Source organism: Anas acuta, chromosome 12 (assembly GCF_963932015.1).
Source record: "Anas acuta chromosome 12, bAnaAcu1.1, whole genome shotgun sequence".
In the NCBI taxonomy this organism is placed as follows: domain Eukaryota; kingdom Metazoa; phylum Chordata; class Aves; order Anseriformes; family Anatidae; genus Anas; species Anas acuta.
In genome coordinates, this window is record NC_088990.1 from 9,879,489 (window position 1) to 9,896,295 (window position 16,807).

Here is a 16,807-nt window from a genome sequence, read left to right on the forward strand (position 1 = left end):
TAATGTATTTCCCCACGGCCAGCACCCTTTCAAGGTGGGGCAGGATAGAAAGTGAACAGCTGAAATTAAACTGAATTATGGTGTGTGAGAATAAGCTATTGCCTTTTTTTTGATTAAGTGGCCATGTTTCTGTACCAGTTCCATTCCAGTGTTGGCTACATTATGTAACTGAAAGTAGCCTTTCAATTTACATAAATTCCTCTTTATTCACCTGCATATCCTTATCAGAACTACTGCATTTGTCTGCTTAAGTATTAAGAATGATTACAAGATGCTCTGTACCATATGTAGTAGTTTCATAAACAAGTAGGATTTCTTTATTTATTTTGCCAGTAAAATGCCTGACCATCTGCTCAAGAAAATGGAGTAAACCAAGTAGCTGGTGTAAATTATATCCCACACCTATCCATAGCAGCCTACAAAATTCAAGAAATTAGCCCATGAATTAGTTTCACCACCCAGTATAAGACTTCTTTCCATTCATTAAATGAATGTAATATGAAAGAGTAGAATGAAATATGGAAAACAAGAACATTATTTTTTGTCTCAGTTTGAACACAATTTTTTTATGAACATCAGCAGAAGCATAAGTAAATTATAACTGTACGTTATTATGATTCTATGATTAATGTCCTAGACAAGGAAATAATATACAGAATATTTTTTATTTATTAATTTTACACCCAGGAAAGTAAAGTAGACACAGGTCTACCTGCATTCCTACATTCCTACCTACATTCAATGCATTTATATTTATTGAAAAGTCCTAAGGACTGAATTTCCTCTGAAAAGGAACTACTAATAATAATACATTTGCCTTTATTTTCAACTTTCCAATGTTTTAGCTTGAGTTCCAAGAACTCAAACTTAATTTCTTACTGCTCTTTCTTCCTGCACTGTCTGGGAAGAGCAGGCTTCAAAGCTGAATTACATTTGTGAAAGAACAGAAGCTGACCATACCCAGGATCTGATTCAGATCCCAATGAAATTAATGGAAAACTTTCCATCAAATGCAATTGAGCTTGGAACAGGTTTCTGTATAGAGCTATGCTGGTATTTGAGGTTTTGTGGGGATTGGGAGTTGTTTCATTTTGTTTTTTAATCAGCGATGCTATTCACTTAGTACAAACAGTCTATTCAAATACTCAGACAATTCCTCAGTTGTATTTTATAGTCTTCTCTAAGAAGTGCTCAATTTAATGGAGATTATTTTGAACAAAAGTGTATAACCTTTGCAGGATTTTTCTTCTGCTGTCATTAAATGCAACCTGGGTTGCAGCTGCATTTTTCTGTACTGCAAGTTTCTTTCTGAGGTGTTTTGTCCAGGGGACATCTTACCTGAAAACCTTTTCTAGAGATGATACAAGATCTTCTAGGATAACAGAAGTATGAATTATCCTAAACATATATAAACTATATTCAACTAACCTACAAGTTCAACATGCTTGCTACTCAGTGCTTTCAACTTCCTTGGGTCCTCCTAAACAGCTACTCGGTATAAAGCTTTAAACTCATCGTGGTTCTCTTCTTTTTTTTAGAGCAGCTGATGAGCAAACTCTTCTTTCTCTGAGTAGGTCCTGCAAGGGGATCATCTTTCAAAAATAAAGCTGTCAGTCACTAGACAGAACTTGTGACTGCAGGGCAAGTTTAGCTCTTCTCTCACTTTTGAGGATTGTTTCCTAACAAATTCCCTTTTCTTACACTAAGACACATACTGTAAGTGTCTATGAATGTAATTCAGACTGTTTTGATGTGGAGTTTCAACTGACTTCTGGAACACATTGTGTTATGAGTAAATTTCCACAGCATGCCACACATTTCCTAGGTTTACTTTAGATCTTTTGCCAAGATTAACAGCATTTCTTTCATGTTGCTTTCTTTACATTTATATCTATATTCCATGTTTAACAATGTTTCAATGGGTCTGGAGAAAGCATTAAAGATCTCTAACTTTAAAATACATAATTTGTTGCTTTCTAAACACTCTGCTTCATCTATTATTCCACTTTGCATTTGTTTATAATTCACTCAACCTTCCCTTCTGAAAACTTCATGAACTGACAAAATTTGCTGACTTTTCACAAGCTAGAAAATGCAAGATATGCCTTACACTGATTTATCCATGAAATAAAACAATTAAGAATAGGTCAAACAATTCACAGAAACAACAGTAAATTCTAATTCTACACATTTTACAATACTAACTATAAACATCTATTAACACACAAATAAAATGTTGTTGCTTTCATCTCTATTACATCCCATAAAGTTTTTCCACAATTGGTTTTGTGCTATTATTTTCACAACTTCAATTTCATTTTGCTGTAATCATTCATTTTATCTCTACATATTCTTTTTGTGTTACATTGAGTGTTATCATTCATCTTGCTGTAAGTTTGATGCATCTTCAGAAGATACCAGACACTGTTTCTTAATTCACAAAAATCTGTATCTCAGAGTTACATGAATGTGACAATCTCTATCATTTTCACATATGGCATACTGACCTGGTCATCGTAACGGTAAGTGAGGAATTGCTCCCCTGTGGTATCCTCAAGAAAACTCCCTTGTGGAGAAAGCGCAAATTCAGGCAAGAAGTATGCACCTTGGGACTGCTCTGCTCTTGTCTGTAAGAGATTCAGAGAGGTCACGTTACAGCTACTACAGACACAAGTCAAGATTTTAAACTGTACATATAGTTACAATGAATAAACATGATCTTCTGAGTAAAATGTATTGTGTTTTTAAGACACTGTATTTCTGGGGGGATACTTTCCTCCAGAGGTCTGTCACAAGGATTTAACAAATGCTTACAGGGATCCAAAAACAACCAAATGCACTAGTAGCAGAACCACCTATTAAAGATAATATCTCTGGCTTATCAGTTACCATAGCTGAAAGACAGTGAAAAAACACACTGAAAAAGCAACATCAAGTTATGCTTTCTTTTTTGGTTACATGCTTCACTAGCCTGGCTGCTGCAGACAATAATGGGTTTTTAGTTAAACACAGCATGTCTACTCTCACAGGACAGCACAAAAAGAGAATCGTAGTTTAGAAGAAACTTTGGGAGTTCAGCTAGACCAGCCCCCTCAAAGTAGGGTCACCTGTGAGCCCATGACACTGAATTACTTTCCTGTCCTGCAGGAAAGAAGTTGCAAAGAATAAATTGGATGGTGGGAGGGGAAAATGATTGAATTGAACACCAGACAGTGGTCCATATAAGTTCTGAAAGTCATGCACAATTGGTGAACAGTGCTTGAGAACAGGCCAGAACAGGAATATGGGCCCATTTTGAGCTCCAGAAGAGCTAATTCTGTCTGAATCAGAGCCACTATCTCCAAGTTGGCCGACACCTAGGCCCTTGTTAGGCAAAGGTCCATGGTCTGATCCATGGATTTTCAGGAACCATAACACTCTTTGAACATGCTAGACATGCTGAAGACATGCTGGTTGAATATGCTGTCATTGCATTGTTGATCTAAGGCAGCCCAGCCACATAGCAAATGTACTGCACGGACACTTATGTCCTCATTCCTACTATCAGGCAGCAGCTCTACCCTGGAAAGCTAATTGGTTTGCATACAAGAGAAAATGAGCAATCGTTTTTTGAAAGAAGAGTACTGGATCCAACTGGGGTAGGGGAAGAGTGGGAAGGGCAAGAAGATGAAAGTTACCTTCCAAGAGGTTGAAACCTTTTAGGGAAGAAAAAGACTGAACTGTACAAGTTACTGCTGGACATTTACCAACAAGTCAACTTAACAAATGGAGTTTAATTAAACTGTTCTTATATTTTGACATATGCAATAATTTTACAGGAAAGCTTACAGTTACCATCAACCAGTTTCCAGACTGTTGGCTAGAACTGTACCAAACAACAGGAGTATAACCTCAGTGCCAGATAACTAGAGATTTCAGAAACAATCTATGTAATTCAACCAGTTTGTAGTGGAAAAGGAAGGCAAGAGCTTCTGTAGTTCCTCTCTTGTGCAGGGAATTCACTTTCTGAAACTCACAACTTATCTCATAAAAAACAGATGCCATGTCATTCTCAGTGTGAGTCTGGAGAAACTTAACATTGCTGTTGCTTACTCTGTTCTGCAAAGAAGTAGCTGTCAGCTTCTCAGACTGTAAACCCCATCATTCGTGACAAGCATTAAATTAACATACTTGTTCTAAATTGAGCAATCTTCATATAAACTAGAAATAGCTTGCAAAGGACATGTCTAGACTAGGGTAAAAGGTCACACTTCGGTGTGCTGGACTGAAGAAGATTTTAAAGAGGACTTTTTCACCAGGCCTGTATAATAGTAATTCATGTTCACATTGTGTTGTCACGACATTTTCTCTAAACTCTATTATACCAGTGGTCTCACTTGTATACTGTAGCCAGCTGACTTTATTTATGCAGAAGTAAATTACAGAGAAGAAGAAAAAAAAAAAAAAAAAAAAGAAAGAAAATAAAAGAAATCTGCATTTGATAACAATAGTTTCCCCATAAAGTAACTAAGAGAGGTCCACAGTTACACTTCATGCTGAATCCAAGCTGGCTGCAGCTCACGCAGGCCTTGACATTTTAAGTGTAACCCAGACGTGAAACTGGCTGACATAATCTGGCATTTTTCCCCACTGGTTTCAATGGACTATCGATAGATCCTATATGAGGGAATATGGCAATGATGTAATCCTATGATTTCAGTACAGGGCTAATGGATAAGAGATACGCGTTCTAAATCTCAAGTGGCCTGGGTTAAACTACTTGACATTTCTACCTCAGTTTCCCCAGGTGTATAACAATTACAGCATCAAGTGACCTGTATTAATAGTGTATTGTAAAGTTTAGTTTATATTTGTAAAATACTTTGGAAAAAAATAGTACTAAATGTTAGCAATTTATAATAATATTTTGGAAAGAGCTGTCGAACTAAAGAAAGGAAGAGAATCCATATTACTCTACCACACTTCTTAGAAAAATGTATATCATACTGCTGCTTGATTTCCCATAAACAAATTTGCCAGTAGGATATGCAGTGATTAACTGGTTTGTGCTTCTCATCTTTATAAGGTAAATATTTAAAATAGGAGGTCTTTGGACATTCATCAGTATTATTCTTTGAATATAAAAGATGCCAACATTTGAAGCTGAAATAATGATTTAATAAATATTATATGAAAAAACAAGGGTTTATCCCACACACATGAACATATATTCAATTTGTTTTTAATCAAAAGCTAACAAATGGCTAGTCACTGGGGAAGTAGAAGAATGCTTGCCAGATTAAGGCAAGATCTGGCTTTCAAGCATGGAAAAAAATCAATGAAAAAAAGGTGAATTTTTTATGAGGTTACACCTGAGGTTATAGTGGAAACTGGTCTAAATGCAGCAATAGGTACCGCTACCTCCCTAATATTACTAAAGTGAAGGAGAAATGCAGCAAAACATTCAACTGAAAGCAGGAATCTACTAAGAATACACTGAGTTGAATGACAAGGGGATGTTGAAGCTAAGTAAATACAGCTGATACACAGCCTAAATCAAGAAGTTTGTTAACAAAATCAGAACTTTCTCAAAGAATTATTTTGAATCAACTCAAAATAGCATAAAAACATTTTCCCCTCTAGGTATAGGCACCTTAAGTAAGCTATATTTTTGCTGTTTGAACCTTTCCAATACACTTCCATTCATGCATCGTACTGAACACAAAACGCACTGTTTCCATTTGGTCCACTTTATTCCCCACTGAGGAGTCTATCACAGTTCCTTGTGAGCCTTTTATATTTCTATGGGTACTTTTGCCTAAACGTAATTCATATTTCAACAGTCTCTGGTTTTATAGTGTATTTGGGATCATCTCTGAATGATTTAGCTAATCTGATATAAATTTATGTTTTAAACTAAAGACTGCAAGTTTCAGAAAACAATTATATTTCATGCTAGTGTTTTAACTCTCTTTAATGGCCAGTTTAATGTTAATAGCTTCAAGTGAAATGTGTCAAATTATAAGTACAGTCAAGATTTAGAACAGGCATTTTAAAACAGCTTTACAATTCCATGATCTTATTAGAGATGAAGAAAGAAGGTGATAATGTAGCTAAACCAGGTAATACTTGCTACATAAAATCCATTAAAATTAATGCAGATAAATAGATAAATTGGTGTTTGAAGACTTTTCTGGGTATCAGGTAGCCAGAACATGCCTCTTATTAGTCAGAAACTGAAAATAAAAATAAAAATAAAAAGTCTTCCATCCTACATCATTCTACCTATGTGATCAAGGAGAAATATCCTGAAAAGCAGATAATGTATTTAGGTTCTGGGAAGTGTAAAATGGCACCGTGCCTATTCAAAGGCTTATGCTCTAAGCACATCTTTGATCTCAGGCTGTGATTACTTCTTCACTCATCACTCCCCACCTGAGTGCTTGAAGATTAAATTACTCTTCCACTTTCAATTGCAGAAGACAAAATGAACAGTTGATATCCAAGTCTCTGTTTTTTGATCTCCCTCCACCAAGACTTGCCTGTTGCTATTTTTACTGCTTCCCGATTTCATTGCTCTATATGCTACTCTGAATAGAAACATCTTAACAAGGTGAAGTTGCCGGATTCAAGGATTTTATATTTTATTACTACAAATAAGAGAGGAATGGTTACTGAGAACTTCCGAGCCAATGTGAACATTAACAAGTAGCATGGTTGAGTGCCACAAACTGAATCCGTAGATCAAAACAGTGGCCAGCACCAAATACTCACACAACAGTATTTGAAGGAGAGGAGTTTTGTTGTTGTTGTTGTTGTTGTTTGGTTGGTTGGTTTGTTTGTTTAAACTTTTTTATTATTATTATTTATTTATTTTTAAGATAGCAACTAGCTCTAGTCAATCCTACAGACTATCCATTAGTGACTGAAGTACATTAGGTTTGCTGCTGGTGCACATCTGATTTTTTCATCCAAAAGGAACCTTATTAGCACACTTTGTCTTTTGTTGTCCCTCCTTGGTATCTTGGATTTATATTAACTATTGCCATACAACTCACTTGAAACAATCAAATCAGAATAAACATTAAAAGGTAGACTTTTCCTGTGACTATAAAATATATATATATATATTTAACCACTGGTCATTCTTTCCAAGGTACAGATTTCCAAGGTACAGAAGAATTTCATCCAAGGATTTAAACTGTTATTGTAATTTCAGATAAATTGGAAATTGTAGTTTAGTCTACAATACTTGGGGATCATGTGACATAAAGGATATTGCAAAGTTCAACTGAACATCATAATAACATGCCACTATTCTATTTAATCATAGCCACCAGAAGACTGGAAAATGTGTTCCCTAATTATATATAAACAAGAGCAGCTTTAGAAATGTAGCTTCCTGCTCAGTGATGAAGGTCTAGCAGATGAGAAAATGGAGACCAAGTGTTGCAAAAAAATGACTTGTACATAATTAGAAATAAAGCACTTGTGTTTCAGATGTAATAATTTCATTTTTTGAGTTTCTTGGCACCAAAAAACACATTAATGTATTTTAATTAGTGGCAAAATAAGAACTATGCACATAAGAACTATGTACACCTAGCGCAAATGAGTATTACCTGGATTTAAATCAGTCTTTCCCTAACAAAGCCCGTGTGCTTGCTAAAAATAGGGAACATAAACAGAGTAACAAAAAAAGTTCAAAATGATCCATATTAAATGCCAAAGATGACAAAATACCACACTGTTCCTGAAACTGCCTCAGTATCTCTTTTTTAAGAAGGGGAACAGACAAAAGATAAATGTCCAGTGACCTTGAGCTTTATAGTTATATGCAATCGCACTATCTTGCCCAAGGTAAATTCTGTAACAGAAAACCAGAAGAGTGCATTTGTGGCTTGTTTAGTAGCTCTTGTTGGAAGGGGAAAATTAGTCATGGTCTTCAAAGTATTAATTTCCAAACTCCTCATTTTAGGGAAAAAGATGGGAAAATAAGCAAATGAGAAATTGCATCTGTATTCTTAATAACTTGTATTTACACGTTCATCAGATTAATATGCATGGCAAGTCCAATCATATACCAAAATGTATGCCTTCCAATTTAATTCTTCATGTTAAGTGTCTGTCTACTAAGCTGCTGTAGCATGATTTCTGCCCCAGGGAACTAATATACAGGCTAAGTAGCAGTTCAGTTTAATGGATTTTCAAGGACTCCAGTACAAAAAATGTTAGATGGAATATAGCAGTCCAGTCTCATCACTAGATGAAGAAGCATGTTAGCAGATAAACAAAGTCACACCAGTATTTCAAAGCTTCAGATACTGCCAGAGCAAGAAATGCTGATGAATAAATATCTAGTAAGATTTAGATTAGCTTTTGTCATGATCAAGATTTACAAAAACAACTTCCTAATGCCATATGCTGTGTAACATTTAAAGACCCTGGAAGTGAGCTGTTTCCACAGAATCTGCCAGCAGTTCAGCTTTTCTGTAGACCAGGCCAATTATTTAAAATAGTAATTAATATCAAACTAAGACACCAACATTTCAAACCAGAATTAAAATGTAAACTTTTTTTTTTTTTCAATAAAAAAGAATGGACTCAAAAAATACTTGCTAAGCTGCTGAATTGATGAAAACCAAGTACTTCTTCATAGAAGAACTCCTGAAACTCAGAATGTGGCTGCCAAGTTTCATCAGGGAAGTCACAACCGAAATGAGACAACCTCGAAGCTGAACCACAAGTTCTTATAAAGACAGATCAAAAGTGTGACTCAACAGCTGTTTTCACGGCTATGCATGCGCTGGTCTGCTAGTTAAAGGCAGACTTCAGGACTGCCTGATTTAAGCACAAATCAAATGATTTTTCATCTCACTATCTGTCATTAGAGATTTGTTTAGAATATGTAGAGATAAAATAGGAAAACGTGTCTGTAACTTGAAGATACATACAAAGTTAAATGAAAGGATTCATAAGCATTTTGCATCAGCTAACTATGACAGTGAAGAAAACAGTTGCCCACACCATTTCTGCTGCTCCAAACAAGCCCATCCTGCACCCTCCTGAGCATTTGAATCATTCCCAACTTGAATGTGCTCAAGATCATGTCCTCAAAGCAAAAAATCTAAGCCTTTCTCATGATGTAAGTTTGTACAACTTAAAGCAAACACAAGAGGGGTAATAGAGATCATTTTGGTTTTAAATTAAGACACTATCTCCCAGTCTTTCCAGAAAGCTATTTTAACAAAATTTCTCTTGATTAAATGTAAATACATTTTCTTTGTTGTAAGTTGGGCTAGAGATGGAGATCAACACATTTTGAAAATCTTTCTTTACCTTGTTAAATTTATACTAGTGATTAAGCTTTTGGATATTTATCAACAACTACTTATGTTTTCTCTTGCTATGGTCTGGCTGAGGGATTAAACTTGTCACTGAGAGACTGCAGTACTATTTAGCCAAAATCTCATTTAGTCTCAAAACCCAGCTTAAATATCAACTCTGCTTCATGTTTCCAAAAGAAATATGAAACCTGGAGTTTTCCCTCCTCCAATGAAGCTCCTTCATTAGGCAGCCCGTCCTCTTTCTGCAGGATTGATGTGCCTAATACTTGCTTTTGAAAGAGCTGTGCTAGCAGCCTGAAGTTGCTCCCAGTGATATAAATGGCAATGCACACACCAACAGCCTTACAAAACTGGAGCCCAAATACATCTGCAGCATGACAACTCTTGCAATATTATGTTTGCTATCAGGCCTGTGAATAACACTAGTTACTCAGTGCTATTTGGCTTTGCATAAACAAAAGCCAAAGCGAGAAATACGAGCACTCTTAAATAAGATGACCCTAAAGTAATTCATTTCCAAGTATTGTCAGAAAGTTAGTGACTGTGGATCAGATTCTGCTTGCAAAATATGTATTGCCCCGTTATTTCCTGAGCCTTCAGTTGAGCCTTCGGGGGAATGGGCACAACAATATTTAGAGCCAGTTTAAAAGCAATTTTATAGCATATGGATAAAACATACACTATAAAGTCTGGATATTACTATTACCAGCGAGAGTAGAGTTACACATACAGAAAAGGTACAACAAGCCTATTCTTAAGAACAAGAAAAAAGGCTTGAAAAGATATGGATTTACCAGTAGGAAGAGAGGAAATTAGGTAACAGCAAAAAAAAAGTAATTTTAATTCCTGTCCCCTGATTCCCTGCCACAGCGGTGACACGATTTATAAGCCCAGCACAGTGTGATGTCTATTTTCCATCTCCTTACAAATGCTGAGAAGCTGCATTAAATAACATCAGTGGCATCGGTGTTGAGAGGCTGCTGGCAGTGATGTGAGCAGGGACTGTACCTGCTCTATAGAGGGAAAGTGATTCATTCTTAAACTTGTATCTCCTGAATATGCAGCTTGACTAGTCTATCACATTTTTCTGTTTCTTTGCCTGTTTACTGATTTTATATAAATGTTCTGTTCAACAGTTTATCTTAAAGCACTCACCCACATTAACACAAAATGCTAACAGCTTTGAATGGTGAAAGAACATTCTACCTGCACATTGGCTGGGGCTTGGTGCTTTGGGGGAGCAGGGGAAGTAGGTAAAAGGACATTTTCACTTTATTTATTTATTTTTAAGATTGAAGGTACTAGAATCCTCTTGCTAGAACACACATTCCTGCCAAAAACAGTGGAAGTGAAGAACATCTTGTTAAAAAAATAATGTAGAAGTGTAACAAAACTTTCATTAATCCATCTTTTTAAAGTCTTGCAAGCAAGACAGAGCTAACTGAAGGCTTCTACAAGTTTTTATCCCTCCTTTCACCATATGGTTAACACTATTCCAAACAAAACCCACCTTTTATTCTTTATTTATTAGCCTAATAATTGGCAAAATTCTTGTCATAAATCAAGTTCTTTTAGCATTATTGGAACATATCCACATGGAACTCCTGAAGGTCTCTAAGGGTCCTCTTAGTCTCCATAGAAAAAAATATGCTACAAAAATACTGTCAGTGTCCTTAGCAAGGAAAACGGGATAATCTGTAGTATTTTTAAGATATGTTAAAGCTTCCTTTATCATGACCACTGTGCAGTGAAAGCTTTTTTTTTTTTTTTTCCTTGCTAAACTGACAGGTTGCTAGCAGTTGAGTGGACTCCTTTGCAGGAAGCAGACAATCTTGCTTGTTTTTCTATGGACACATGACTGCAGCCTGCCCATATGCCTCCTTCAGTGATACGCTGAAGGAGACTAAAAGCATAATCCTTTAGGAACAGCAGATTTATTTACAGAAGGCAAGAAAGGAACATAGTTTAGGTTATGTGGGATCACTGTCAGAGTCAGTGGAATTATAAAACCTTACAAAGTCAACACATGCACTGAATGAAGATGCTCATATTGCTTTAGGGTTAAAGAACAAAATGAAACAAGAGAAAGGATATCATACAATTCCTTCATTGAGCAGTAGGAGCTTCTGTCATGGAGAGGCAAGCAAGACACCTTAATAGCTTTGGCAAATCATGCGCTAACAGAAATTAGGATTATTTAGTAATAACAACAATAAATAAATAAATAAATAAAAGACTGTGGGCTATACGGGATGAGTGAGTCTGTAGTAAGCTACAGGCTGCAAGTACTCAACTCTTTACTAGTGAGATAAGTGGCACGAAACAGGGAAAGGGCAACATCAGCCTTTTCTAACAGATGACTTCCTTCTCATCCACTCACCCAGTAGGGCTAGGTAATCGCTCTAGTAATGCTAAAGAAAGGGTGTAAGGAAGGCACAAATGTTCCCAGGTAACAATGGGTTGGATCTAAATGGGAAGCCTCCTGAAATGCGACATAAAGGATCTGGGTCAGGTGAAACAAGATGGCACAGTTCTGTGAGCAATTCTGCTCAGCACTTGCAAAGTGCCCCCTTGTTTTCATTTCACAACAGTGATGTGCCCACACTGCTGTGACTGCCAGGTCCAGGATTTGGGGAACAACATTTCAGCTAGACACGATCAACCTGTCTGCATGCTGGTTTAAACACATCAAGGAAGCTAGTGCAGGTGGCTAGCGATTCACATTTATATGTGAACAAAATGGGACCTAACACATTGTCACATACAGGAAAAAAAGAGTTAGCTATTATCAGATAAATAGGCTAATGATGAGAGAATGTAGGACAAAAACTTCACACAATACTTTGTTCCTGTGCAGTATATTATACCTAGTGAGAAAATCTACTTAGCTCTTCTACACTCTAGTATTATGGTGCTATTCATCAAGAGATCTCAGATTACTCAAAGTTGTCATTATCCTCATTTTACAATGCCTACTCTCAGGAGAGTCTGGCTAAGAATGACATGGGACTCTTGACTCAGATTTTCCTGATTCTTTTTAATTTAAATTATAACCTTAATGTTATTAATGTTATGTTATGTTAGTGTGATTATTTGTATTTAATTTCCTTTAGAGTTTTTTTCTTTAATAGTGATATAATTTGAACTGACATAGTAACATGCTTTTCATATACTTCAGTTGAAATTTTGCCTAAGGGCAGTGAAATTCTCATCCATAAGCTGTGTAAGGAAAAAACCTCTGGCGCTCAGATGCCAAACACCTGCTAGAACTAGTGGCGGATCCAGATTTTTAAGAGAATTCCTGTTGTATAATGAAAGCACAAAGAAGGGAAATGTGTGGGGCAATGGAATGGTATTAAAACCACAGCACTTAGGGGAGAAAAAGAATCCTAAACCACTATATTCAGTATTCAGAGCTAAATACTGAAAATTTTGATATTAAAGAAAGATGTTCACAAGTGCAAATATAAACAGAGGCTTTTTGTGATGTGGGGAAGGCTGAGCAGTGACTTCTTATGTGTCACAGGGCATTGCCATGCCTTGCATTGCTAATGACAGGGAGTTCTCTCCCTGCACTCAATCTCAGTACATCTGCTTCTGATTCAGGTGGCAGGGGAAAATTGGCAAGTATTCCAGACAAAAAAAAAAAAAAAAAAAAAAAAAAAGCCTGTCTTAACACTAGTAATTTTTCATCATTTCATTCTTTCATCATTGTCATTAGCAACAGCATGGTGTTTATCATGAATTAAACAGGTAAACGCAATATGTCAGCTTTTTCTGCTACTGTAAATGACTGCAAATTCTCAAAACAGAAATAGACCTGGAAACCCAGGCAGACTCCCAGCCACCAAGAACTGGAGTGTTTCCTCAGTAAGGAAAATCTATCTTGAAAATCAAGTTGTCCAAAACAGAAGTAGAACTACAGGATCATGCAATTAAGGAATTTTGACAGATTAGGAATATAGAAATTTTTTGACAAACATCTTCCATCACAAAACCTCTCAATGAATAAGACCCTCAAAGAGTCTAGCAAATACCATATAAGCAGGTATAATCCAGATAGCAGTAAGAAAAATCACATCTATATAAGCATAAGGTGGCAAGATTCCTCTTCAGAGACAAGCCAAAACAGTTTACTGTAGGATAAATATCCCTTAAAGAAAAAAAAAAAAAAAAAAGAAGTATTTGTCATACCACAAAGGTCACTCAGCTATACTAAAATAACTACAACTAAACACAAAACATGCAAAAAAAATCTTTATTGATCAGCGGTGTTTGCTGACCTACTTCAGTGACTTCCACAAAGAATAAATACACACAGATAAGGCTGGGTAAAGGCTTGGGCACACCCAGATTAAAAGAGTGAAATCACTCAAGTAAATGGAGAACAACCACAGTGGCGCCAGAACTCCTCTGGTACATTCCCAAAGCATCAATATGACTTCCTGCATGATGCAAGCTATAGTACTGGGCAAGGAGCTTTCTCCACCATATTCATCACTTTTTTAAAAATAGGAAACATTTTCAGAAAGTTTCAGTCACGGTTTTAACAGGTATCAAGGAAAAGGGAATATGCCTAATAAGTTATTTCCACATTTAGTTGAATTTCATTGTTAAAATTCTCTATATTACTTTGCCTAGCTTCCTCTCCAGGCCTTTGGACAAGCTTATAGTTTTTTGTTTGTTTTTTTCCTGGTATATCATAATGTCCTTTATTATTAGAAATTCTTTTCTCCCTTTTCCCCAGTTAAGATGGGAAAGGACAATTCAGGTGGTGTGTGCTGGCCTATCACCAGTGAATGACCAAATACTTAAAAACTCATGCCAAGTACTGCCACCCCATGGAAAAAAGGACAGCATTAGTCCAGGCTCTCTTATCCACCTCTTTTCAGAGGAGCGCGGAGAGCCCCTGCTACCATCTTGTTAACACATCTTCAAAAGGGGCAGGGGGGTCCCAAAACTCTAGTTGCAAAGACAGACCACCCTGAATAAAGGTAGGTGTAAATAATCAAAATGGTTCTCCTACATTATGTCTAGGAGATGAATCCTTTCTCACCTGAAAGAAATTAGACTGTAGAGAATGCCCCAGCCAGATGTTCACTCAGGCTAACCTGCGATTTACACCAGCTCACCACATGAACGTGTCTAGCACATGGAGGGGAAAACATCATTTTTCCACTGTTAATTTTCCACCACTTCTGATAATTTTCATGATATTAACCCAGTTCTTCATCTACCCTTCTCTCTCCATTGCAGTAAGTCCCTTTGCAGGGTTTATGGACTGAGCAGCCTTGCACACTGACTGGGTCAGGCACATTTTCACAATAAGGAAGCAGTTAAATGGTCATGGCTCTGCTGTAGGAATGTTGGTTTAAGGCTATTAATAAGGCACGTGAGGTGAATGCCTTTCAGCCAAGCGCCCTCCACGTGTGCACACCTGTTTCAGCAGGATTTTAAAGAGAAATTCCCGAAAGAAACTGTTCACAGCACACAGCCTTTAAGTCTCAAATGCATTTTGCAAATACTCTAGAGCTTTTAAGCTTTTTATGCTTTGCTGATGGTAAAAATACTGATACACCAACCACCAGGCAAAGCATGCTACTTCCCAGTAAGACTTTTTTCTCTCATCTATCATTGAGTTAATTTTCATTAAGTTTTATTATTTGTCATTCCCAGCAAAATCTTTTGCTGCTGAAGTGTTATCCCTTACCCAGACCCAGCGTTCAAATGCTGCAACTCAATTCTCCAAGCGTGCTTCCACATTGTTCCATATTTAATCTACTCAGTCTCATATTTACTTCTCAGCTTAACTCTGCTCCTTCAGTCCACTAAGGCCAGTCTCGTTATCCTGATCCATTCCCTTTCTCATTTCCTCTTAATATTTTTGAGGAAGGAAATCAGTTGTTCTCCAAGTGTCCTGTCTTTTTTTTTTTTTTTTTTTGTCTCTTGCCACTGACAGCATCTCAAGCAGGGCAAGGTATTAATTGTGTTGTATTTAGCCAGACACACTGTCCAGCGTTGAAAATAAAAGGTTGACTGAAAATAGGTCAATAAATGAACAAAAAGCAAATAGCATGAAAGAAATAGAAACACCCTAAAAAGCAAAGTCTCCAAATATGAAAAGACCAAACATGAAAAAGGACCTGCCAGTAATCTGAAGATTGTCCCCTCTAGGTCACACTATCTACTAGCTTTAACTGAGAGTATTATATGTGTATACTTCCTAACAAGCCACTACGTTGATAACTATGCCTTAATGGCAGAAAAAAAAAAGAGTGACTGAAGGCTCACGTGGCAGGCACTACAGTCATCTGTTCAATGATAACTGTTAAGACTAATGGTCATTCGTTTAATGACTCATTTTTGTCCTTCTAAACTATGTGTACAGTAATGCTAGAGGACTGATATGGTAAAGGGCTCTTACTGAGGTGAGAAAAACACGGGATCTGCTCCTGGAAAGAATGGAATAAATCCTCTGAATGAACTGGATTTGCTGAAATGTTAAAAGACACAGCTGAGCAAGTCAGACAAAATGAAAATAGAAACTGCTAATTCAGGATGGGATGCTTGTCCTAATCATCATAGATTAAAGACTACAGCCTTATCACCCATTTTTCACAACCAGCAGAAAAATTTCATTTAGAAATTTTAAATGATCCATGTGATTACAGAAAGACGTTCAATAAATATAACAACAAAAGATGAAGACTAGAGAATACTGTAGAACACCTGCAAATCAAAGGCAACACATTGTCTAGTATTTTGGAATAATAAAAAAAAAATAAAAATACAAAGTCCTCTTAAATGCACTGCATTTTGTTTTGGTGGGCATTTTTTTTCTTTTTTTTTTTTTTTTTTTTTTAATATTTCAAGTATCGCATATCTTCTCTGCTACTGATCTCATTGACAGTCTTTAACCCTCTCAATATGGTCTATATTTCAAACGAAACCAGTAGCAAGTACAAGTGCTAAAATAGGTATCACACTGAAAGATGGGCCATACGATTATATTCCTAGTCACCCATCTTGTTTTCTCATTCAAACAGCTGAAGTTGAGTGAATTGCTTCACTATGCGTGCATTACTCTGGGAACTTGGCTACCACATCCACCGCATGCGATTTGCCAATACATACCACCTGCATACTGAGGGAACGGAAGACCTTCCTGTGGAGGAATATCTTCCCATCCTGTGTGGGTGTACAGGAGCAGATGTGTACGTACAATGGATAGCTCCCAGGACAGATGAATTGAGACATGTCATAAGTCAAACATTGTTTTCCAATAATGATTATTCTTCTACGGGACATTTAACAGAATAATTTTACTCCTTCAGAATACCACACTGAAGTTTATGATGGCATAGCAGATGTTTAGTAAGATTGTTTTCTTTCCTCCTCTTTTCTAGCAGATTGAAGAACCTGACTGCAGGGGGTGATCATTTTCAAAGTGCACCTTATTACTGGCATTTCCCTGGATCTAC

At 36.6% G+C, this 16,807-nt stretch overlaps 1 protein-coding gene across 7 annotated transcripts in view; it reads right to left on the reverse strand.

Moving 5' to 3' along the window:
* Positions 1-16,807, reverse strand: part of ADAMTSL3 (ADAMTS like 3) — a 188,830-nt gene that overhangs the window by 153,818 nt on the left and 18,205 nt on the right. For all 7 annotated transcript variants that reach the window (XR_011100541.1, XM_068695210.1, XM_068695209.1 and 4 more), the window contains exon 3: positions 2,508-2,627. Coding sequence is in view for 6 of the 7 variants with exons in the window: in XM_068695210.1 (XP_068551311.1) it covers positions 2,508-2,627 (120 nt within the window). In the remaining variant the exon portion in view is untranslated. The remainder of the gene's footprint in view (positions 1-2,507; positions 2,628-16,807) is intronic.